The sequence below is a fragment of the Haliotis rubra genome, unplaced genomic scaffold (genome assembly GCF_003918875.1).
Source record: "Haliotis rubra isolate DU_JTF1 unplaced genomic scaffold, ASM391887v1 Scf14, whole genome shotgun sequence".
NCBI lineage: Eukaryota > Metazoa > Mollusca > Gastropoda > Lepetellida > Haliotidae > Haliotis > Haliotis rubra.
In genome coordinates, this window is record NW_025765336.1 from 4454185 (window position 1) to 4480577 (window position 26393).

Genomic DNA, 26393 nt, shown 5'->3' on the forward strand with positions numbered 1-26393 from the left:
TGTCAAACCAATGCAGTGTGCAGCAACGACAGCAACGTCTACACGCCAACGTTCTCAAAGTCTCTTCACACTGTTGCTGTTCCAGAAAATACCACAGGAGGTAAATGGTTCAAAAAGGTTTAAACGAGAAGCAATACTATCTCCGCCCATTGTTGCGAAAAAGTTGGCATTGCATACATGAAATATATATGTTAGTAAATCTTTCGAGCAGATTCTCATGAAGTATCAGTGATTGCAGCTTACTTGCACAATCGAATTTCAATATTGACTGATCACTGACAAGACTCTTTGTTTGTTGTTTAACGCCGCACTCAGCAATATTCAAGGAGAATGACGGCAGTCTGGAAATAATGTAGTCAGGGACAGGTAATCCAGTAATGGAAATCATGAGTATAGATCTTCACAATCGGAAATTATTGACTAACGTCAGCCAAGTTACCGAGCATGACCACCTGATCCCGTTAATCGTCTCCTACGACAATCATGTGTTGCTGAAATCCAGTTGTATAGGATCTTCCCGGGGAGACAGGGAGTAATAAAGTGGTGCATTCATTTGCTCTGGTATTCCTCCTAGGGCAGGATGTGTTCGGATGTGGAAATTTTATCACTATTAGGTATATTTCTAATTCCTGTCAGTAGTATAACTTAATGAATTAGTAACATTAATAATTTATCTGCCGTCAGATTAGCCCTATAATGGGGTACGGAGGATTTCGTCAGCCTCTGAATCCTCACGAACTCCAGGGGACATTAAAATTAGTCCGGGTGGTGGGGTAGCTTAGTGGGTAATGCGTTCGCTCATCACGCTGCAGTCCCGGGTTCGATTCTCCACATGGGTACAATGTGTGATGCCCTTTTCTGGTGTCCCCCGCCGTGATATTGCTGGAATATTGCTGAAATCGGCGTAAAACCCAACTAACTTACTTAAAATCAGTCCAGTATCAGAGAAAGAGAGTTGATGCGAATTTGCTCTTTATAAATCCGATTCTTCGATGAACATATACCCTTACTGTTACGTTTGGTGACAACACAAACTAAATACTTATATACGTATCACAAAGTAAATATTAGTAATTATGTTTCCTTGTTCAACCAGAGACCCTTATCTTGACCTTCACTGCAACTGACGCTGACAATGGAACCAACGGTCAGTTTACATTCAACATCAGCGACGGCAACAACGACGGCTTATTCAGACTTGACGGGGACGATCTGTATGTGCAAGTCGTGGATTACGAATCGGCATCGTCAATAGACTTCACGTACTCCTTGACGGTCACCGCCGTTGACCACGCAGCCGATGCAAGAACAGGCGTCACCGTCGTCATTGTGGAGGTAGTTGCATATACTAATCAAACGATATTATTAAATATTGTCTTACGCTGTCAAAATAATAGATAAAAATATCTTTTAGATTTAAAATATATATATACGTCCGATTATTTTTGTTTAGATCTCCCCTGAGAACGAGTTCGCCCCCGTGTGGAGCAGTCCTTCTGTGAATGGTGCAGGATATTTCCCTGGTGTAACCGTGGATGAGGATGTAAGCCCTGATTATGACGTTGTCACCGTTACAGCGACTGACGCGGACCTCGGAGAAGACGGTGAAGTGACGTACAGTATTACGTCAGTTGTGTCAGGTACAGAGAAAAATGTGTACAACTTCGAGGGTCATGAACAGTTAAAACCTTTGCTATTCAAAGTGGGTTTTTTACGAGACATAAAAAATGGCCCTTATTTTTTCTTTCAAAATTATAACAATTCTTTACTGATTCTTCATATATTCCTACAATTGAAAATAAACGTCAGTTATTTAGATGATCAACTCATTCGTTTCAGATACGAGTGTCAACGCTCCAGGGATGTTTATTATCGAATCTGGAACCGGTAAACTTAAATCCAGTTCTAGTTTCGATTTTGACCAATCGACGGGCGGGGTCAAGTATTATGACGTCACGATCACAGTCTCCGATAAGGGATCTGTACCAAAGACCACTTCAGCAATTCAACGTGTCAATCTCACCAACGTCAACGACATCGCACCTGAATTTCAAACCGCCACATACACCGTCAACGTAGCCTGTACCGATGTCGTGGCATCGTCACTCGTGACGTTGTCGGCAGATGACGAGGATAGTCCCTCCCTTCTTTACGAAATCGAAGCAGGAACAAATCCCTATGTGTCCGTTGACAGCGTTTCAGGGGAGGTAACTCTCATAGCCTCCCCAACAGGTGTCGCTGTTACAAACTTGGTCCAATCGATACCATTACTGGTGTCAGACCAGGGTACCCCGAATCTTCAGGGAAAAGGTCACCTACTGGTGCTCTTTGAAAACTGTCAAACCAATGCAGTGTGCAGCAACGACAGCAACGTCTACACGCCAACGTTCTCTAAGTCTCTTCACACAGTTGCTGTTCCAGAAAATGGGACGGGAGGTAATTATTATCCAGAAGAAATGTTTAAATTAAAATCGATATTTGTTTGCCCTTTGTTGCGAAAAAATGGCATGTACTCAAAGGTCTGTATGAAATACAAACGCAAGGAAATCTCTTGAGCATTCGCTGGTGTGCATGAAGTATAATGATGACTGCAGCTGCCAAAAAGTGAGTGAGTGAGTGACTTTAGTTTTACGCTGCTTTTCGAAATATTCCGGCCTGGAACACCGGAAATGGGCTTCACTCATTGTACCCATGTCGGGAATCGAACCTGGGTCTTCAACGTGACGAGCGAACGCTTTACAGCCTGGATACCCAGCCGCTTCGCAGCTGCCAACAAATTCTAATGACAATGAATAAATAATTGTCTATAAAACCTCGTTCAGCACTATTCCAGCTATATCATTGTGGTCTGTAAATATTTGAATCTGGGCCAGACAATCCAGTGATCGACATAACGAGCATCGAACTACGTAATTTTGGAATCATCCATGGGAGCTAGCATGCTCGCCAAATCTCGACAGTCGCCTTTAACGACCGACATGCTGAGTTCTAACCAAAATCGTCAATGGGATACTTTAAACGTCAGTTCCGTGTCTGCATGGACAGTTCTGTTGATTACGCTGACTGAGTATGGGTTAAGGACGCTTCCAGCAGTATCACGGCAGGGGACATCAGAAATGGGCATCACACATTGTAGCCATGTAGGGAATCGAACCCGGGTCTTCAGCGTGAAGAGCGGGCGCTTTAACCATTAGGCTACCCGCCGCCTCCTGTTGATTACGCTTGAGTACAATGTTACCAAATATATGTTTAAAAATGCAGATGATCCTGTTCTCTTATACTCCAGAGAGTCTCATCTTGACATTCACTGCGACCGACGCCGACAACGGAACCAACGGACAGTTTTCTTTCAACATCATCGACGGCAACAACGACGGATTGTTCCGACTTGACGGGGACAACCTCTACGTGCAGGTCGTAGACTACGAAGGCTCAGCTTCGGTAAACTTCACGTACACCCTGATCGTAACCGCCGTCGACCATGCTGCTGATGCTAAAACGGGAGTGACTGTTGTCGTAGTTGAGGTAAATATTCGCCTGACGACTGGTGTAGGCATATGGTTATAATCTACTGTTTGCAGACGATGAAGCATCATAAATTAACGAAATTTGATTATCAATGCTGTCTTGTAATTTGTTAGGTTTAGCCGATGACCACCTTTCTCAAGGCCAGTTTAAGACTATTACAATTCTTTGTAAAGTAAAGGCTGTCATTTAGAAGTAATCCTATGTTACGTTTATGTTCGTTAGTTTGTTGTTTAACGCCGCACTCAGCTATATTCCAGCTAAATGGCGGCGGTCTGTAATTAAGCAGCCAATCCAGTGATCAACAGCATGAGCATCGATATACATACTCGAGATACGATGACATGTGTCAACCACGTCAGTGAGCCTGGCCACCCGATCCCGTTAGTCGCCTCTTACGACAAGTAGGGGTTGCTGAAGATCAATTCTGACCCGGTTCTTCACGGATCGCTAAGTTTATGAAGTTACCTCAGCCTTAGGGTGTCAGTGTGGAGTTGCTTAGCCTAGTGGTTAAAGTGTTCGGTTGTCACGAGTGCTTGGTTCTGTTCTCCACATTGGTATTCGTGAAGACCATTTCCATCTGCACGAATATGGCTTCTTTCCAGCGGCGGGTTAAACACATACAGTGATTAGTTTTCGCCGCCTTTTATAGCAATATTTCAGCAATATCACGGCGGGCGACACCAGAAATGGGCTTCACACATTGTACCCATGTGGGGAATCGAACCCGGGCCTTCGGCGTGACGAGCGAACGCTTTAACCACTAGGCTACCCTACCGGTGTGGTTAGACCAGATCGACGTGAGTTCATGAAGATCTAATTGGTCCTGGGTTTTGATTACAAGTCAATCGCGAAGATAAATACATAGATAGGTGCTCCTGTGAATTCGACTCAATGCAACACAACGAATCGGTGGTCTCTGACTTTTTGATAGTATGTATTCAAGTCACAACATCATAACACAACAACGTTAGAGACCGACGGATGAAGTAGGAACATGTTCAGGTAATAATTTACTGTTAGATTAACCTTGTAAGAATGCACGTTCAGATGTTTAAATATTTACATTTACCAGATCAGTCCCCAGAACGAGTTTGACCCTGTGTATCAGAGTCCGAAGCCGGACAGTAGCGGTGAATTTCCAGTACTGACCGTCAACGAAAATGAACCCTCGGATATGAGGTCATCGTCGTTACTGCCACCGATGCTGACCTTGGAGTTGATGGTCACGTGGTCTACAGTATCGAGTCGGTTTTGACAGGTAAACCAACAGATGATATATTGCAACGTTTAAGTTTAAATACTACCAGCAGTTGTTGGCTGACAATGAAGTCGCTATTTGAAGATCGCTACCTTTGAATACACTTACCTATGATCATATAAGAATGGGTTTTTTGAAGGACATTTAGAATTGTTGATGACTAGTGGCGGATCCAGAGATGACCTGTGTTTTCCATTGGGGGTAAAGGCCACATTGAAGTTAATGTTTTCCACACACTTGGATCCGCCTTTATAAATGACTTGGATCCGCCTATGGATGACTATGGGATCAAGAATTGGATATCAGTTTCTTCATTTGTTAAACCCATAGCTCAAAGCGAGATGAGGTTGAGATATTGTTTACAATTTTTTCAATACTATTATGTTATATAAGTAGTTGCAAAACTTCACTCATGAACGATTCCTTTTTGAAACTAAAATGATTGAAAATTACAATGATTACGTTAATTAATGACGCCAACTAGTTATCGTATACCCGTTAATGTATACCTAATGTTTCTTCAGTACTCTGGCCATGGGTTCTTTGAAAACTGTCCGGTGTACTGATGTCTTATGAGGTTGAACATGGAACCCGTATGGTCTCTGATATAATTCGAAATTCTGCCTTATGTTTGTGTGTTGATGTTGTGGTGCCCATAGGCGGATCCAGAAGGTGGTTGCAGGGGTGCGCACCCCCACCCCTTTGTCCTGAAAGGTTATTAAATGACCCGTGAAAACGGGTGGAAATGAAGTGTGCACCCCCACCCCCAAGTTCTCAAGAGTGTGCACCCCCTACCCCTACCCCTTTCTCAAAAAGCTGTATCCGCCCTTGGTGCCTGCTGTCATCACTATTTTAGCGAACCATTAATTTTTCACCGTTATCTTACCGTTTTCGCCAGATTTTGATGATGTGAGAGAGTGAGTATGGTCTTACGTCACTTCCTATCATGGCGGGGTCACCAGACATGTGCTTCACATAATATACCCATGTGGGGAATCGAACGTGTGTTTCTGTTTTTGGCGTGACGAGTGAACGCTTTAACCACTAAGCTACCGCTCGCAAACCGGTCTCATGAACCAATTCAGACAATGACCTGCTTCTCAGCTGATCCGAAGTTTCTCATGTGAAAGTGAAAAGGGACACTACAAACAACTATGGTTACACGAAATTCCAATTCCTTGTTTCATAAGAAAATGGTATTTACAAATGAATTTGTATTTAAATTTATTTATTTTTAAATCGTATTTCTATATTTTATGTCGAGGTTCAGGCAGCATGACCTTAACTTAACGTAACAGACTGCCCGTTTGTGAGGTCGTAAAATGATTCACAATTCATATGGCTCACTGGTAACACCTGTTACGTGTTCTTTGCGCTTATTCAGTGTATTTTTGTAACGTACGATGTAATTGATATACATGTAATATCAAGTCCCGCCGTGATATTGCTGGAATATTGCTAAAAGCGGCGTAAAACTAAACTCAGTCAGTCAGTCAGTCAGTGTAATATCAAGTCCGTACCAGACCGCCAAACCTTTCTAGAACTTGAGCTTCGTTTTGAGATTTCCACGATTTCCAGATTTCCGTTTGTCAGAGCACGCTGTACCACAGAGCACCCTGCGATACGTGGATTAGAAGGAGCGTAGCCTGAGCACGCTGCGATACGTGGATTTGAAGGAGCGTAGTGTTGCAATATACAAGTGATTAGATGGATCAAATAATATTGATTAATATTTATACAACCAGTTGAATGAGTTGGTCTCAAAATTCTGGACTGGTTATTGTACTAAGTTGCGCAATAGGACGGAGCCCAGTCAGCAGGAAACTGTTGTGTAATCAGTGTTTTGACTTGTGAAGTATATCAGATTACCTTCTTCATTCATGTGATATGTGTTTCAGATGCAGGTGCTAGTGAGCCAAACAAGTTCACTGTGGACCCATCCACTGGACGTCTGACAACGTCATCACATTTGGACTTTGACCCTTCAACAGGCGGAACTGCATACTATAATGTCACAATCGCGGCTTCTGACATGGGGTCCTCGCCAAGAAGCGCCACAGTACTCCAGACAGTGATTGTTCACAACATAAATGATATACAGCCAACTTTATCAGTAACCATGACAACTGTGAATGTGCCATGTGGTACCGCAGGTGGAGCATCACTGGTGACGTTAACAGCTGTTGACGAAGACGGACCAAATCTCAGTTTTGCTATCGATTCAGGGTCTAATCCATACGTCTCCGTTAGCAGTTCAGGGGAGGTAACTCTTCTAAGTTCGCCAGTAGGTAGCGCTGTGGATGACCTTGTTGAAAATATTCAAGTCGTGGTCTCAGATGGTGGAACTCCGGAATTAACAGTAACAGGACATGTACAGATTCTATTCGAAAATTGTGGAAACAGTACTGTTTGTCCTTCCGTTACTACGGCAACGACAACAATGGGTAAGATTGAGACTTAACATGGGGCCATGGATGGCCCAGTTGTTTCTGGCTCTGTAATGCGCTTTGCAGAGTTGCGTCCCTTGGCAAACTTGAACTACATGAACGTGGGGAGGGGCGGGAGTGTAACCCAGTGGTTAAAGCATTCGCTCGTCACGCCGAAGACACGGGTTCGATCCCCACATGGGTACTATGTGTGAAGCCTATTTCTGGTATCCCCCGCCAAGATATTGCTGGAATATCGCAAAAAGCGGCTTAAAACTAAACTCACTCATGGGTTCGAATCCCAGCTCGCCCGATGTTTCTGGGTCTGTCAGTACCATTCCCGTTTTCAACAACGTAGTCAACGTCGAAGGTCTGGGACCAGCATTCCTCCATTAAGGCCAAGATTTTCCCATATACTGTTTAAACCCACCCACTGACGATAAACATATTACCTCTGACACGATGAGGTTTATAACGTTGAGTATTTGTTTAAACGTATATATGGGTGGATTGAGTTTAACAAAGCTTTCCCCATAAGATTATCTGTCACATCACATCGTGTAGGCTTCGTGTAAGCAGCTATGAGGTGTATTACCTATCAGAAACCAACCATTCAAATGTCTCGTTCCGGCGAGCGGCGAGCCATGGACAAACGGACCAATGACCGTGCAGCTTTCATCGCCCGAACGGATGCACTAAATGCGCCATATGACTTGCTGATTGCTCGACACATTGCTTTTGCGTGAGGCAGAGGTAGGATTCGCACAAACTTCATGCACGGAGTTTGATGATTTGACATTCAAATGATACTTTTTGATACCCTGCCTTGCGTTGAGGTGATAAAAGCAGGATACTTCGGCCCTAGATAGAGAATCTCACCCGAGTGTCTTTTGATATCAAATATATCACCACGAGTTGATAAAGTAACAAATATCCGAGGCTTGCCGAGGATATTTTTACTTTTATCAACGAGTGTTGATATATTTGATATCAAAAGACACGAGGGTGAGATTCTATTTATCATCCAAAATCATTCTTCATTAGTTTTCAATGAAAAATGTACATCTCTGAACACAGTACTGCTATTAGATTTGCAGTGCAGCGATGTCATATCATTGTGACGTCATCAAGTTCATGACGTCATAGCATTGTCAGGGCATTGTGCAAAATCTGTCAAAACGATATCTCCTAGGAGATATCGTCTGATCTCACACAAGCGATATCTCCTGTGGAACACAGTTTTGGATGATAAAATACCACTTTGCTGGCAATATTAAACTGACGTCGGACCAGTACAAGCAGTCACGCACACACGCACTCAAGCACGTACGCGAGCACGTGTTAAGTTACAAGTAAAAAATGTGCAAGGTGACTTAAACCCCATTTTACCTTACCCCGTTTCTAAGTATACATAACTGCAGCTGCAGATGTTGTTCATGTCTCTGCTGCAGCTCCAACGTGTGACTGCAGCAACATCACGACGACGGAAGATAATCCGCCGTCCAGGTCAGCCAATGACGTCATTGAGACTTGGGTAATGAGGGCAGTGGTCATGATGCTGACGGCAGCGTTGTTTGGGGTTCTCGCCATGCATTTCAGGTAAACCTTCACACGGTAACCATAGCAACACAGTGGAGGATAGACGCTATCTTTAGTTGACTAGTCATTCAGGAGCCTCGGACTTAGCTTATATTAACGGGTGTTTTTGTAAAATGAATTTTTTTAACCAACCAGATGTGTAGATCTACTTTCTTTTTTACGCAAGTATATTATGTTTACTTCCAGACCGAAGACACCCAGCGTCCCTCAAAAGAGTAGCGGTAAAGGTGAGAATATATTATCAAACAACGTTCCTTGATAAAGCGGTGGTAACCTTTTAAACGTTCGCTTTTCTCGCAGTGTACCCGGGTTCGATTCTCAACATGAATACCAGAACACCTGAAGTGTTCTATTGAGACTCTTGCCAAAAGCGACGTAAACTCAGGCACTCAGTTTGAAAAACAAACTAATGTGTTTGAACAACGTCACCCAACTGTGAGATTTCTGCGTGAACAACTCGCTTTGTGTTAGTGATCCTGTTAAGTGAGTAAGTGAGTTGAGTTTTACGCCGCACTCGGCAATATTCCAGCTAAATGGCGGCGGTCTGTAAATAATCGAGTCTGGACCAGACAATCCAGTGATGAACAGCATGAGCATCGATATCCTGTTAAGTACACACTCGACATGTAAAGCTGTGAGTACTCTCCTACCCCCCGCCCGCCCTGAATTTTTCATTACGACATGAAATAAGAAATAATGTTTATCTTATTTTCCCATGGCGCTGTAGAAATGTTACCCCGATGTGATGAAACAAATAGTTTTCCTTCGGACAAACTAGGTTCACACATGTCATCGTATCCCAGTTCCGGAGATCGATGCTCATGCTGTTGGTCACTGGATTGCCTGGTCCAGACTCGATTATTTAGACCATCACCATACAGCTGGAATATTGCTATAGTGCGTTTGGCTCAAAAGCGGACCGATGAATTGCAATCTAACTCGAAAACTAATAAACATATAATACTCAATGAAACACTGATCCTAATCAAAACATCAGACCAACTCTGTCATTTGTTTGCAGAATTTATGTCCTAAAATTAAAAAAGTTGTTTAACAAACAATCATTAAAATATAGACGCAGTTCACTATTTCTTACGAGGGAGGAGTGCAGAGAAAGGGACAGCCAGGTGTTAGAGAAGCACGTGCACAAGTGCCGACAAAGTTATTGATTCATTAACCTGTGCTGTGCCGTCTCCATCCATTCTCGCACACCTGGCTGTCCCTTTCTCTGCACTCCTCCCTCGTAACAAATAGTGAACTGTGTCAATATTTTAATGATAGTTTGTTAAACAACTTTTTTATTTTGAGGACATAAATTCTGCAAAAAAGACACAGAGTTGGTCTGATGTTTTGATTATGATCAGCGTTTCATTGAGTATTTTATGTTTATTAGTCTTCGAGTTTGATTGCAATTTATCGGTCCGCTTTTGAGCCAAACGGACTATAAGTGCGGTGTTAAACAACAAACAAACAAACCCAAACCAGGTTAGCTTAATTATTCTTGATCTGCCTTATTAAAAAATGTTTCCGAAACAAAGTTACTCGATCCACATCGCAGAATAATTTGACTCTTATGTAAATTCTAAACTTCTAAACAATTGGCACAAATGGGTTTTTAAATATATTTGATAATTTTGTATTTTCGCCCGCTTGCTCTATGAAAAATATGGACAGCCTTATTCCGATTTGTCTGACGTTGAAGTTTAAGGTCATTGAATCGAATAGAAATGGTCCCCCGATTACCAGGAAATGATTACTTGAAATGGGACTGTTGCCTATAACAACAGTCAGTGAACGCTAAATTATTAACTGACCTATCTTCACCTTTCAGTGTTTCCCCGAGAAACTACCCTGGAGAGGGGATCCAGGATGACTCGGGAAAGCCCTTTGAAGATGATCTGTAAGTATGTGTACCGTGAAGATCCGGGTTAGAATATTGATCTTCAGTAACCCATGCTTAGCGTAAGAGGCTACTAACGGGATCGGGTGGTCAGGCTCGCTGACCTGGTTGACACATGTCATCGGTTCCCAATTGCGCAGATCGATGATCATGCTGTTGATCACTGGACTGTCTGATCCAGACTCGATTATTTACAGACCGCCGCCATATAGCTGGAATATTGCTGAGTGCGCCGTAAAACTAAACTCACTCACTCACTGTAAGTATGTATTTATTCGAACTGTGCGTACAATGAAGTACGTTTATAACGAACACGCTTTAACGAACTGACTGATATAAGGAACTATTCTTGGGTCCCTGGCGCAATATATTCTGTTCGCAATATGTATAACGAACTACTGTTATAACGAATTCGAAGGGACCACAAATTTTAGTTCACTGTAACGGTAGTTCGTTATACACTTTTCGAATAGAATACATCTTCATTTACAGTACTGAAAAGACCGTGGGCCTATAGTACATTTTATATACAGTAGCAAAGGGTGCAATAGAAATGAATATATCGTAAATAATATCACATCTGTTATGCAGAAGATATTCATTTGAGGGTATATATAAACATTGCAAGATACTTTGTGACTGTTTAATTTTGAGATAACATGAGGGCATAGAATTTGTCTATTCGGGGGTTCAAATAGAAATATTTCTTCATGTATTCTTTTCTGATATTCTCACACAATGGACAAACAAGCTAGAAAGTAACTTATTGTTTAAACATAGTGAAGAGTACCACTTTTGAAAATACATATCTTTTAGTCTTTGCCTTAAATCATATATGAAATGCTCTGGTGCTGTTACATTTTGTTCTCTCCAAATGTGATCATACCCGCAAGACAAATACCCGCATTCCCTGCATACGATACAACAATGTTAGCGTAGACGTTCAGCGATCTGTGCTGGTGCCTTCAATCAAGTGGTAGCCTGGTCCTGTTTCCAATATCAACACTGCGCCTGTAAACAACATTCACTCATCCATTCTCTTGTGACCCCGGGTCTTTCAGCATCTATGGAGCTCCTAGGTTTCGCTTATTTTTGGGGTTTCTCCCTAATAAGGCAGCACAGGTGCCGACTTGTCTTAGGCGACACAGTTCGCCGTGAGCAGTGCTTGTGGGTTGCCCCCAGGGGTAATCCTCTGATCTTCGCTTAAATACTGTTCATAGACAACCTGACACGTGAAGAATTGGTCTTCTGTAGCCCATGCCTGTCGTAAGAGGCGACTAACGGGATCGGGTGCTCAGGCTCGCTGACTTGGTTGACACATGTCATCTTGTCCCAGTTGCGTAGATCGATGCTCATGATGTTGATCACTGGATTGACCCCAGACTCTATTATTTACAAACCGCCGTCACATAGCTGGAATATTGCTGAGGACAGATTTAAACAACACACAACTGTACAGTGTTCAAAGCTGGGTTAAAAGCAACTCATTCGCTTCAAACAAGTACAGCTGAAATTGACGCCCCTTGCTCGCCGCCATGTATAAAACCTTTGTATTTCAGAGAACACCATTTCCTCCACAAATAACCAAGGAAAGACCTTCACCCAACGAAGTGGAAATTAAAGGGACATGCCTACAAAACGCATGTGGCCATGTAAATGATATGGATGAATACACTACGTGGACAATAAAAGATCAATAGAACCGTCCATGATGTTATTCCATGTAATTAATAACCATCTTACCATCCAGTAACAATGGAATGCCATACCCTCTGTTGTTAAACATGTGCCAGGTTGTATATAACAGTAAATTGACAGCAGCGCACAGCTGGCCGAGATAATGTGTTGATACATTTCGTCAATGATTTCCTCTTTCTTTAACTTTTTAGTTTTTATAACAGCCTGAATCCTGACACATATTTAAAATGTTGTTACTGTAATATTAATTGTGACAAATATATTATTCATTTACATGTACAGTACTTTTGTCACAATGTTGTAAAATTTGGAAAACAATTAATGCTTATGTTTCTGCGGTTTTTAATATTGACCTACACTGTATCATTGGTTGAATTTGCTTGATTTTGTGATCTCTTGTTGTATATTTTGTTTAAGTTCAAAATGAAAATGCCAGTTGCACATAAAACAAACTTTATTATTTCTATTCTGCCGTTTTATAAATACGTAATATTTCATAGCCATCAGTAGATTAGAAGATATGTCAAAAGGCCGACTTCAATCCACATATTGAAGAAAATATATAATTAGTATTCGAAAAATGTTATTTAATGATGATTACATTTTGTAACTGTGTATATTTTTGTATTATTTTGTATTAAATACAATAATTTATACCAACAGCTTACACTGTTCTTTCAACTTTACCGTGTCGGGCTTATATATTGTGAAGACCTTTTCACCAGCCAATGTTTGAGGCTTGTATTGTGAAGACCTGTTCACAAGCCCCTTTAAACAGTGTAAATATTGATGTCCCCTACAGTCCATCGACCTTACTTTAGGCACCCAGATTTTTATCGATTAAATTTGAGTGAAAATATTTTTATATCATGAAAATTAGATATGCACTATTTGTATCCTTTGACCTAACTAACTGAAGCTTCTTCCTTCGTTATTATCATGTAGATTCATGATCATCATCAAATTGGTCTTCAGCTTACGGGGGCGGTGGGGTAGCCTAGTGGTTAAGGCGATCGCTCGTCACGCCGAAAACCCGGGTTCGATTCCCAAGATGGGCACAATGTGTTAAGTCCATTTCTGGTGTCCCCCGCCGTGATATTGCTGGAATATTGCTAAATGCAGCGTAAAACTAAACTAACTTACTCACTCTTCAGCTTATGCTCATGCTCATGATCACTGTTGATTGGAAAATATGTAAAATCCCAGTTTAATATTGCTGACGGATATTTCTCTTCGAACACATGACAGTAACGTATACTACTGGCAACTATTGAGTGAGTTTAGTTTTACGCCGCTTTTAGCAATATTCCAGCAATATCACGGCGGGGAACACCAGAAATGGGCTTCACACATTGTACCCATGTGGAGAATCGAACCCGGCGTGACAAGCGGACGCTGTAACCATTAGGCTACCCCACCATCCCCGCAATATACAGTGCCGTATTGTGTCCTACACTCTGGTGGGGAACAAAGGTCTTGGGTTCGAATCCACGGTCCTTCCCTTTTATGTTTCAAGATGTGTCAGGATCATACCTGCGCTCATGGGTTCACCATAGTGGTAAGCATCCAAAACCTGCGTCTTTGGGGGGTCTTTCCTTCAACATTTAAACCAACTTGTCTTGATATAAATTGAACAAAATCTCGGAAAACAATTTTAAGGCTTACTCTCTGAGTTTCAAATTCGATGGTCAAGCGAATCTTATGTCGCAATGTTTTATATAACTACTCTGCCAGAACAGAACACGGGATTGATGATTTAAAAAATATTGTTTTTGAGATGACCCCCGACTCGAAATGCTTCACAGTACAATACATTATGACCCTTGTCATGTACTGTGAAGCATTTCGAGTCGGGAGTCATCTCAAATTTTTATATATTTTTTACAAATCTTTAATCCTCGCAACGACACGAGGGCCTGTGGAACAGAATACCAAGTTGAATGTGTGTTTTTTCTCAAATCACCAAAATAGCTACAAACACAACTATTACAGCGTATATTTATTAACCTATAATAACGAATATCTAGATATGGATTTACACGGACAAATAAAACAGGAAGAAATGTGAAGAACAATGTGCTTATTTGTTCATTGTAATAAGTGTTTAGGATGCAAACACATACACTAAATAAGTAGATATAAACAAAATCCTAAACGGGAAACACATTTAATGCGTTCTGTCGAAACACTCTCTTAATGCAAACCCCGTTTAGTTTTTATACATGCATCTTTCCCACATTTTGGCCGAGAAAACGTTTAGTGCCAAGACAAGTTTATATACACCTAAACCCGTTAACAATATAGAACATGGATGTGTTTAACATCGAAACAGTTTTTATAGTGCGAAGTGCCTATCTGCACACAAAAGCATGCACAAAGCGTAACATGGATTTTACCCATTTAAACGTGCACTTGTGAAACATGTTTTACAGTCACTTTACGATCTCGTCCTACCGGGTACCCATTAACTGCTGGCATGAAGAAAGTCGCTTTCCTACGGAGACACTACTCTACGCTATGGAGTATATAAATGTTATGTGGATACGCATTTGTAGTGGTGATATTGGCGATCGTTGATATGCTACTCAACACTTGGAAAGGATACTGATGTACTTCCTTTTGTTTACTTTTAATAAGCTGAATGTACTCCATTTACCTGATATGATCCTTGTGGAACACCATCTCCAAGCATCCAATCACACTCAGTTTACATCCCACACTCTGAATATCCCTATCGAATGTTGTGTAGTATAAACTTGATTAAACCCGTTTCTGAAACGCTTTCTGGTACATGAAAACCTGCTGCAAGAAAATGTAAATGTTCTTTGTCAATTACAATTCTATACGAAGTTGAGGGAGAGCTGGATTCCCAACCTCTTCAAATTGACGATTTGTTGGTAAGATCATGTGACCGAACTGCTTCAGCCAATCAACAAGTGGGCTATAGCCGTCATTTTGCCATGAATTGAGTAGCCATGGAAACCACCGGAAAGGCGCTGTGAACGCATGCGCAATATGATGGTCGATAGAGGAGTAACACGAAGCAAAGACGCCATCAACGAGAACTGTTCCTTCGTCTGTAAGTGGCACATACACGCCTAGAAATGAACGAAATAGAAATATGTAAAATTGATAATGTTCCACTGGTAAAAGTATGTGTAAATATGAAACGTTTACACCCGAGAATAAACAATCTGGATTATTCGGGGAAACAGATTCCATTTAGAGTAAATGCAAACTCGACGTGACAAATATATCAGTGAATCACCGGGGTTCTCCCTCGCCATGTCCCGTCCAGCCAGCCAATCACACGATTCGTCCGTGACGGCGGGGTAGTCTAGTGTTTGAGCGCAATAGTGCAGTGATAAAGCGTCTGCCTGTCACGCTGAATGCCCCTGTTCGATCCCCTTGGAGGCACGTAGGTTCGGGTCCCAAGGTAGGCACATTTGCGTACTCTCATTGGACAAGATACTTGAATCCACACTGTCTCAGTTCACCCAGCTGTAAAATGGGTACCCGTGAGGATGTGCTGGCAATGCGAGAGATTAGTTCATTGCTCCTAGCAGGCAGCATGACTGTATGATCCCCAGGGAGTTAAAAAGTATCAGATAGTACGATGGTCCACCATGACCGGGGATAGTAATGTACGTACCGCCGTGAGCAGGTAATGTGCCTGGATATGAGCGCCATATACGCGGACTATTATTATTGTTATACAATTACTATTATTTACAGCGTTCATTCGTAGACCCGGGTTCGACTCCCCACATGGGTACAATGTATGAAGCCATTTCTGGTATCCCCCGCCGTTATATTGTTGGGATATTGCTAAAAGAGGCGTGAAACTCAACTCACTCACTCAACGACTCATAATAGATTGGTTATTGTCATCCTTACCTTCTTTGACAACAGGCTGAATGTCAGTGACCAGGGCTGGACACAGAGGCTGCCCACAGGTCCCTGTTGAGAACAGGTAGTCCCCTGGCTTCACGGTCAGCGCGAACCTGGACAGAGAGGATGACGTCACATGGGAGGCGATTATGAACCTGGGCCTAGATTTTCGAAGCTCTCTTAGCGCTAAGATAGTCGTAAGTTAATGTTAATGTATGGCACTTACGACTATCTTAGCGCTAAGAGAGCTTCGAAAATCTAGGCCCAGATCCACAAAGCATTCGTAGCACTATGCTATTCAAAAGCCTTATAAGGTATAGAGTTACGACTGGTCGTAACTTTACGAATGCTTTGTGGATCGGGACCCTGTATGCCTTTACAAATGCAGACAATCCATGTTATCTGTTAAACAGGTATTTAGATAATTATCCTTATCATGTTGGTCAGTTGTAAGATAATTATCGCATTTAATGATCGCGGTTCAGATTTGTAAAATGATGGTGATGATATGCCACCAGGTTCTGTCTGTTTCGCCATACACCGCCGGTGTGAATCGATGCTCATGCTATCAATCACCAGTTAGCGTGGCACGATTGTTTTTATGCCGTTGTGATATAGATTCAATGTTGCGTCTTAACACATCATTGGGTCAAAGGGCGTCGTTCCACAAAGCGAGGGGCGGTGGGGTAGCCTAGTGGTTAAAGCGTTCGCTTGTCACGCCGAAGACCCGGGTTCGATTCTCGACATTTTGCACAACGAGTAAGACTTTGCGTCGCATCATCATTATTTAAGCCATACAGCGACGAGGGATGCACAACGAAAGTTATATATCTATGTCAAATAATGCAAGTAACGATCATCTTAGTACTAAGATCACTATGTGGAACGGGCCCTAGTCGACCTCTAGTTTCATCTTTTTAGTTCCACTAACACGAGTCCGTCGGTCATACAATAAACTAGGGGCGGTGGGATAGTCTAGTGGTTACAGCGGTCGCACGTCACGGTGAAAGACCCGGGTTCGATTCCCCAGATGGGTACAATGTGTGAAGCCCATTTCTGCTTTCCCCCGCCGTGATATTGCTGGAATATTGCTAAAAGCGGCGTAAAAACATTCTCACTCATGACTTTTTGTTATGAGTATTTTACAATTCGAGAAGAAAAAAAGACACTTCGAGAAAACCTTTGACCAGATCAATCATGGACATTTTTGATCAGCTGTTTATTGGAAAATACGCTATGTAAAATTCCAAGTTTAACATTGCCTACGGATATTTCTCTTCGACCACAGTAACGTATACTAAGTGAGTGAGTATGGGTTTACGCCGCTTTTAGCAATATTCCAGCAATATCATGGCGGGGGAAACCAGAAATGGGCTTCACACATTGTGCCCATGTGGGGAATTGAACCCGGGTCTTTGGTGTGACGAGCGAACGCTTTAACCACTTGGCTACCCCACCGCCCCTGTATTCAGACTAAGGGAAACATTTTGTAATTTATTTGTAGTATTGCTGTGTGACATTTAACTCTTACTAAATTGACGTTGAATTTACAGCTATTCATTGCGATCATTATACTATTATCGCACCGTGAGCATGGCATTCCGATCGTGACAGCTCGTAAATTACCGTGGTAGCATGCTGTCAGTGTTGTTGCTTGTAGCGACGAAAACAAGATGGCGCCCGGAGAGAGTCAGGCTTGGCCCACTTGCCGTGGATATCGTCAGGTAGAGGGCGCTCTTTGCTGGCTGACGTTTCAGAAAGGTTTTCACCTCGGTGAAGCTCACCTGGCCATTGGCAACTGGACAAACAAAAATCAGGTTCATTGAGTACTTCAGTCTCAAATATCTCAAATAGCTACAAGATCATGAACACGAGATATTGATCCAGATGATGTAACCTTATAGATATCCAAGTTAGAATTGATCTCCAGCAAGCCCATCCTCGATAATCTCTAGGGTATACGTTACGATCAATCTCCACTATACCCTGGATGCATCCACGGCTTGGCTTTTTATCCAATCATGTGTCTACGCTGGGAAGTTGAGCGTACCAAACACAACTCACTGTCGCTTCTTAAATGATCTAACCGTTTAAACTTGGCAACAAAATTGATGTAAAGGTACTCTGAAAGAGGTAGAAGGAATTCTTTCACATATTTTTTTAAAGTTTCAGATCTGTCAATTTGTATTATTTCCCCCAAAATCTGAGTGGCACTGCGAACAAACCTTCGCGACTGCGACCGCTATCTTTGCATTCGTCACCACTCGCCTCTTTCCGTAACCTCCAAGATGATCGGCTTGTCCCGGAATAACACGAGTTGGTCACGAATGCTATCTTTGTTCATTCGTCACCACTCGCCCCTTTCCGTAACCTGCAAGAAGATATTTGGCTTGTCCCGGAATAACACGAGTTGGTCACGAATGATCTTTGTTGACACTGGCAAGCTCGGTTGTAACAGCGGCTTAGCTGATTGGCTACTGTGAGAATGCGGAGCCAGCCGTTGATGCATCCAGGGTATAGTGAAGAGTGATCGTAACGTATACCCTGCAGATTATAGAGGATGAAGCTACCCATGCTTGTCGTAAAAGGTGACTAACGGGATCGGGTGGTCAGGCTCGCTGACTCGGCTGCATGCCATCTCATCCCAAGTGCTTATATTGACGCTCATGATATTGATCACTGGATCATTTACTGACCGCCGCCATTTAGCTGGCAGATTGCTAGGTGCGGCGTTAAACAAAATACAAAATAGGTGATACAAATATGTTATAGACGAGGAAGTCCAGCATTTCTCACGTTGTAAAGTAAACAGTTTAGGTGACATTGTTTAGGTGACATTGAATAACAGAGACGAAATCATATATTGACAGTTCACAAACAGGGAAACTGTAGCGCAAATAATGGTGTGCTACAGAGAGAAATATGACCGGTCTTCCTATCCCTCGCATATAGAAAGACTGGCCATTTTTCTCTCTGTTGCGCAACACTATTTGCGCTGCAGCTTGCCTATGGTTCACGTATTGTGGCAAATACCCCACGTATCAGAATGTAGTTTATGCTTAGGTTTGCGGTGTGGGATAATGTTGTACAAAACTGAAAAACAATAAAACATATTTTGACTGTCAATGCAACTTGGGCAACGTATGATTCCAGTCATATGACAAAACAGTCCATTGTAGTTGTGTCGAATTAGACCAACATAAATACTTCGAGTTATCAGAGGTTCGACACAAATGATGATTATTGAGGAATGTACGCGAACATAGTTTAACTTCACGACACATCAATGTTCGACACAACGACGTTTGAATACAATAATCCATGTCTGTCGGTTCAGCAGCGAGTGAGTTTAGTTTTACGCCGCACTCAGCAATATTCCGGCTATATGGCGGCGGCCTGTAAAAAATCGAGTCTGGACCAGACAATCCAGTGATCAACAGCATGAGGATCGATCTACACAATTGGGACACGATGATACGTGTCAACCAAGTCAGCGAGCCTGACCACCCGATCCCGTTGGTCGCCTCTTGCGACAAACATGGGTTCAATCGTATTTACAGGTGTCGACATATAAGTGTATCGAAAATGTGCCTTAAAATAGCATTCATTCACCCCTACACAACTGCCCACCACTGTCCCATTCCACATCCATATCATGTACCTGTTTTCACCTTGTGCCCCGCTCTGAGGTTCTTCATTGGGATATCAGTGCCATCCTCCAGTGTAAGTGTGGCGTCACCGGGGAAACAAACCTGGTTAGTCCAGGGACATGGGCAGCACTCCCAGTCGCTGTTGTGCACCCTACTACGACAGCGACATTCGCACCGCTTCCGGACGGATAGGACATCCTCCTCCTGGATCACACAGTGAGTTAAACTAGTTTTACGCCGCACTCCAACAAGTTACTTGTTTTATCTTCCTGCAAGACTCTGTCGGGGTCATATTTCCGGTTCTCTTAAAATCCCCTAGCGGCAAAACCTGCAACACGAATTACCTCACTTCTTTCTATCCCAATCAGAACACGTGTTATATCGATGCAAGTAAAATGGACCTCAAATATCCCTCTTCTCTGCCGGGGACTTGTGTTGATGTGACACAGCAAGACATTTAATGGCGGCGGTCAGTTGTCAATAAGGGCGATGGTGACGCCATTGATCCGCCAGTGATCTGAACAGCATGAGCGTTTGCGTATCTGCGCATTGGGAACCGAGGTTCAAGTGTTTTCAAGAAGCAGCGAGCCTGATTACCGAGTCCGTTGCGAATGATCCTTTTACGACAACAACGTCGCCTTTTGCACAACTAAATCTGATTGCAACCAATCACGAAGACCTGAACTCTCGCACCATGAAAGGGCTTCACAAAGGTCGGATCAGACAGACCTTTAACTATAGGTGATGTAAGTTGGTCATGGCACTTCGCGAAACCTTAGTACTTCCGGTGACGAACAACGTTTCATACCTTTTCGAATTGTCTCAGGGTTGTCAGTTGACAGTAAGTAACCGATACTCCTTGCAGGAAAAACAAATTTCCGATCTAACCATCCCCAAATTAGCCAACTATTACGACTGTCAACAGCTGTGACAGCCAAGCATTGTTGTACTCTTGGTACCGGTCTAGTAAAGTCATGTTTGGTGGTCGCGCACTTTTGAAACAGAACTGGTTCTTGAATATACGATTGTCACCGGAAATCAGGCTAGACTTACGGGCTCTATTTAAGTGCCGCGATACAGAGGCAGTAATTGAACTTAATTTCGCTATTTATATGCAATAAAATACCTACATGTATTTTTGAAGTGATATCATCATATATCATATGGAAATTAGGTTGAAGCGCTGGATGATTGTCCCTGGGAAAACTGAATATGAACTTTAAGGAAATAAGGCCTAGTAGTAGTACCCCATTTCCAGCACTCTTTTGAGATCAGTGTCAGTTATATCACGGCACTGGGTGTATTGCAATATAATGTTTTATTTTATTTTGACCTTCTTACGGTAAACAAATGCGCCTATTAAGAGATAGGTGACGCTGGAGATAATGAATGGATGGATGGATATAAGCGAACCTGAATGTGATATACGTCCCAATATACCCTCTGTAGTCATATGGCCTCTGTCCAAGTATATCATCTGTTGCCCATATAGCCTCTGTCGCAGTATATCATCTGTGCCCAGAGAGCCTCCGTTCCAGTATATCATCTGTGCCCATATAGCCTCTGCCCCAGTATATCATCTGTGCCCATATAGCCTCCGTTCCAGTATATCATGTTCCCATATAGCCTCTGTCCAAATATATCATCTGTGCCCAGCTAACCTCCGTTCCAGTATATCATCTGTGCCCAGATAACTTCCGTTCAAGTATATCATATGTGCCCAGATATATCATATGTGCCCAGATAACATCCGTTCCAGTATATCATCTGTGCCAAGATAACCTCCGTTCCAGTATATCATCTGTTCCCATATAGCCTCTGCCTCAGTATAACCTCCATAATACTCTACATCATAATATATCATCTGTACCCAGATAACCTCCGTTCAGTATATCATCTGTGCCCAGATAACCTCCGTTCAAGTATATCATCTGTGCCCAGATAACCTCTGTCCCAGTATATCATCTGTTCCCAGATAACCTCCGTTCCAGTATATCATATGTGCCCAGATAACCCTGTTCCAGTATATCATCTGTGCCCAGATAACCTCCGTTCCAGTATATCATCTGTGCCCAGATAACCTCCGTTCCAGTATATTATCTGTGCCCAGATAACCACCGTTCCAGTATATCATCTGTTCCTAGACAGCCTCTGTCTCAGTATACCAGTAATGTCCCATGAAGCCCTACGCTGACAGTTGAAGCCTCCTTACCTCTTCGTCTTGTTCAACATCTCTCTGTAGAATCAGCTCCTTGTTGGGCCCGTGGCGCAATCGTAACCGAGCTGTCATAATGGAAGCATAAAATTATTCATAACCAGAGAACCATAGGTACAGAAGCTCACCTTATCAAGTGTTACGTCAACTCGGAGGTGCTGATGCCTAATCTGGTTACTTGGTATACAGCCATGCTGTGTACACGTATTACAGCTGATTAAAACTATAAAATCCAATACACATGGACACAACGCGGTTTAGTTTTCTCTAACATTTATTGACATCCTTTTGTATGATTATAAAACTGGCACTTTGTTTTCTATGCTGACCAAAAAGTCAAATTGTACAGTCACATTTCCGTTTTATATTGTAATATATGCATCATGATTCATGTGACAAATTTTTAAAAATATATCAGCAGTAACATGAAAAAGATAGAGAAAACATATCTATAAAAAAAGCCCTATTTCGTTGAACATATTTAAAAATACAGACTAATATATTGCTAAAAATTGTTTTAACCTAAACACATCGCCTATGTGTTGTTAACTGTGTCATGGGTGGCACAATCGTCTAAGGCGCCCCCGGCGAAGAGTTGCGTCCCTTGGGCAAGCAAGGAACCTATGATTGTAGGTTTGAAACCAGGTTCGTCCCAAATATGTTTCTGGACTTGTATACACCATACCCATGCCTGGGTTTCACCAAGTGATACACGTCTGAGACCTGCATCAGTTCGGGATTTTCTATCACATTGAGCTGATGCGCCCGGATAGAACTGGAACACGGTGGCGGCGTAAAACTTAACTCACTCACTCAAATGATAATGAAGATAAATACTGATACAAATTATACAAACACATTTGAGAGGGTTTTAAGTGACTGCTTCATCGGCTTCTGCGTGTAATTAGGTCACCTTGTTATCACTGGTGCGGTTGGGGTAGCCTCGTGGTTAAAGTGTTGGCTCATCACGCCGAAGACCCGGGTTCGATTCCCATATGGGTGCAATGTGTAAAGCCCATTTATGGTGTCCCCCGCTGTATAATTGCTGGAGTATTGCTAAAAGCGGCGTAAAAATAAGCTCACCCAGTCACTCATCACGCAGAAGACCCGGGTTCGATTCCCCACATGGGTACAATGTGTAAAGCCCATTTCTGATCTCCTTCACCGTGATATAGCTGGAATGTTGCTAAAATCGGCGTAAAACCATACTGACTCAGCTACTCATCCCGAATATATGTCTACTCACGATAACTGCTTGCTCCCTCCACACAACCTGGAACTGGAATCAAATTATCATCAACGAAGCCAAACACAAACTTGCACTGCCGTGCACTATACAGAAGTTATCCATGATACTTATTATTCGTGCATTGAGATAGCCTCTTTATACAACCTTTCAAAATATTCCGTCAAAGTTTGTCAATGTATTCCGTCAAAGTGGATGTCAACATTCCGTCAAAGTGGATCTCAACATTCAACAATGATACCCGAAGTGTGATGTATACAGAATATGTGACGATGTTTGAACCTGAAAGATGTTGGAGTCTTTACGATAACAGCCATTTACACAATGTTTATCTATCAAAATGTGATATTTCACCTATGCGATAAACAAGGGTAGATGGCAAAATATTGACCATGAATATAATGTCCTACAGACCTGTAAACATCATATATATTTTTCTGAAAGAATTATATGGTAAATTTCAACATTGTATATTTAATTTTTCAGAGAATTCAGAAAGATGTATTAAAATGTATGCCGTTTCAGGCATATTTTGCAATAAAACAATGACATTTACCAGTCGCCGTCATATACATATGGAATATTGTTAAGTACGATATCGGTCGACAAGTGAGGTGAGGTGAGATGAAATTGGGTTTAACGTTGTACTTGAGAATATTTCGCTCATATGACGACGTGCATGCGTGTGTATGTGTATGTGCGGCTGCTTGTACTAGCCCAGACTGAAGCTGGTTTTATAGTGCTAGCCCACTGAGATACCATGCCGCAGTGAAGCATGAATACCCCACTCAGACACATTATACTGACTCCGAGCCGACCAGTCCTTGTTGTACCCATTAATGCCGAGCGCCAGGCAGGGACCAACAAGTACCATATTTTAACGTCTTTTGGTATGACGCAGTCGGGGATCGAACCCGCGACCTTCCGCTCTCCGGGCGGACGCTCTAACCACTACACCACGGAGGCGGTCCCGGTCGACAAGAGCTAAATAACAACATAAAACTGGACAGCTCTGATGCAATTACATATGATGTTTGTTAGTTGTTTAACACTGCACTCAGCAATATTCCAGCTATATGGCGATGGTCTGTAAATAATCGAGTCTGGACCAGACAATCCAGTGATTGACATCATGAGCATCGATCTACGCAATTGGGATACGATGACATGTGTCAACCAAGTCAGCAAGCCTGACCCCCGTTCCTCTAAGTCAACTCTTACGACAAGCATCAATTGCTGAAGATCAATTCTAACTCGGATCTTCTCGATGCAAAATAAAATGATATTTACAGGCCACTGTGGTTCTGAGTACGACATTAGTCAAGTGCGAAAAAAAACCCACAAAACTGGACATCACTAATGTAACATATGAAAACACGATGGCACAGAACAGATATTTGTCACCGCGATCAACTTACTGTGCACCATTAGCAGGAACCACGCCAACACGCTGCAGCTCTTCATGGCTGGATGTGAGGTTTGAGGATGCTTCTATTCAATCCCGGGCATCACCGGCATCAGTGTAGATTATCATTGCGGACTATCAGTTGCACATAACGGTTACTGTCCTTCCTCCGGATGTATCCTGACATTTATAAAGGTCAGTGGTGACAGAATTGTTTCTAAAAACTGAGCTGCATATGTCGATGTTCTGGTTTTATTTTTTTTTATTTAGTTGTTGTTTAACGCCGCGCTGTTTGTAGATATGTGGCGATGGTCTGTAAATAATCGCGTCTAGACCAGCAATCCGGTGATTGACATCATGAGCATAGATCAACGCCACTGGGGTACGATGACATGCAACGAGCCAGGCCCCCGATCCCATCAGTAGGACAAGCATGGGTTGCTGGCCCCGGTGTAGCAGCCCAGAATACCCCCCACCAGATTATACCCCGGGGTAAACTATAGGCTAGCCCAGTTTATACCCCGGGGGTATATTCTGGACCAGGCCAAAGTATACCCCTCCAGCCCAGACTATACCCCTAAAAAATTATGTTGACAATTCACTCAATATGAGTGTGTGACTCGGGCAATGGTCTTGGTGTCATTTAAAGGAATTTGTAGGTGCATTTCATTAACATTACTGCATAATACAAAATATATTTTGTATTTGTTGAGTGCCTCTCTGCAATATGATATTTTCAACTTTGCGTAACCCAGCCGGGATCATGAAAGTGTCTTAAGTCTGAAAATTGCTTAGCTCGAAATTTGTCTTAAGTTTGTTTGCTTTTTTGTGTTTTTTGTTGTTGTTGCTTAGCTAAGACTCGGGCTAAGACTGAATCCTGGCAATGCACGCTCTTCTCAGAATGCTATCAGCATGTCCGGGAGTTGTTGTAGTGAAAGAAGACCACCAGGCACCTACACGCACAAAATATTGACTTAAGACACTTTCATGATCCCGTGGCCAGTTCTAACCAAGGGCACCGTTTCACAAAGCTATCGTAGCGCTACGACTGTCGTAAGTCGTATGTTTCAGTATAGGAGGTACGGCAGTCTTTGTGCTACGATAGCTTTAGAAACGGGGCCCTGATGTTGAAGAACAGATCCGAGAGGAGTGATAAAGCAATTTTCAGAGCTCAGGCTCTGTGACTCGGTTAATTTGATATCATCTTATCCCGACGGCGTTGATCGTTCATGAATCACCGGATTATCCGGTCAAGACTCCATCATATACGAGCAATATTGCTGAGTGCGGCATTTAAACAAAAATAAACACAACAACAGTGGCGAACATGCACACGTGCTTGAGGTGTACTTTTTAAAACCCAATTACTATAATGCTGACAGACAAATGGCCAATGCTGCTGCTGATGTTGATGAGGTACACATGAGAGTTACTTCCCTTGGTTGTAAACATCTTGATTTTGTCTATCAAGTTCTGTTGGTGATCATTATACGAAGGTGGACATTTCTACAATGATTGTTTTGTTTTTTATCAAAGCAGTGTAAATGTGAATTATGAATCCCTAGGAGGGTCTGATG

At 42.4% G+C, this 26393-nt stretch overlaps 2 protein-coding genes and 2 long non-coding RNA genes across 4 annotated transcripts; 3 read left to right on the forward strand and 1 right to left on the reverse strand.

Annotated features, from left to right (window-relative positions):
* The first annotated feature begins 1862 nt into the window (after positions 1-1862).
* On the forward strand, positions 1863-4783 carry LOC124268809 (protocadherin Fat 4-like). The gene is made up of 3 exons (XM_046703829.1): positions 1863-2436; positions 3287-3525; positions 4601-4783. Exons 1-3 carry the CDS (start codon positions 1863-1865, stop codon positions 4781-4783), a joined length of 996 nt encoding a protein of 331 aa, XP_046559785.1.
* A 2348-nt stretch (positions 4784-7131) lies between these two features.
* On the forward strand, positions 7132-9038 carry LOC124268765. Its single transcript, XR_006896348.1, has 3 exons — positions 7132-7230; positions 8664-8811; positions 8998-9038. It is a non-coding gene; the product is annotated as an uncharacterized LOC124268765 (long non-coding RNA).
* Positions 9039-10669: 1631 nt separating this feature from the next.
* LOC124268766 lies at positions 10670-13065 on the forward strand. Its single transcript, XR_006896349.1, has 2 exons — positions 10670-10711; positions 12271-13065. It is a non-coding gene; the product is annotated as an uncharacterized LOC124268766 (long non-coding RNA).
* Positions 13066-14395: 1330 nt separating this feature from the next.
* Positions 14396-24936, reverse strand: LOC124268747 (sonic hedgehog protein-like). The gene is made up of 7 exons (XM_046703776.1): positions 24830-24936; positions 23412-23444; positions 22163-22233; positions 19962-20154; positions 17927-18098; positions 16307-16413; positions 14396-15507 (listed from the first exon to the last, which is right to left on the reverse strand). The coding sequence occupies exons 1-7, from the start codon at positions 24873-24875 to the stop codon at positions 15242-15244; spliced, it is 888 nt and encodes a 295-aa protein (XP_046559732.1). The 5' UTR covers positions 24876-24936; the 3' UTR covers positions 14396-15241.
* Positions 24937-26393: the final 1457 nt, after the last annotated feature.

Bases quoted from the DNA above. Each gene is read 5' to 3' on its own strand.
- LOC124268747 (XM_046703776.1), bottom strand. From the start codon at position 24,875: ATGAAGAGCTGCAGCGTGTTGGCGTGGTTCCTGCTAATGGTGCACA. The intron at 22,234-23,411 runs GTGAGTAGACAT...CCATTATGACAG, and splicing joins GGAGGGAGCAAGCAGTTATC to CTCGGTTACGATTGCGCCAC. The intron at 15,508-16,306 runs GTAAGGATGACA...GTTCATTTCTAG, and splicing joins TCAGCCTGTTGTCAAAGAAG to GCGTGTATGTGCCACTTACA.
- LOC124268809 (XM_046703829.1), top strand. From the start codon at position 1,863: ATGTTTATTATCGAATCTGGAACCGGTAAACTTAAATCCAGTTCTAGT. The intron at 2,437-3,286 runs GTAATTATTATC...CTTATACTCCAG, and splicing joins TCCAGAAAATGGGACGGGAG to AGAGTCTCATCTTGACATTC. The intron at 3,526-4,600 runs GTAAATATTCGC...TACATTTACCAG, and splicing joins TGACTGTTGTCGTAGTTGAG to ATCAGTCCCCAGAACGAGTT.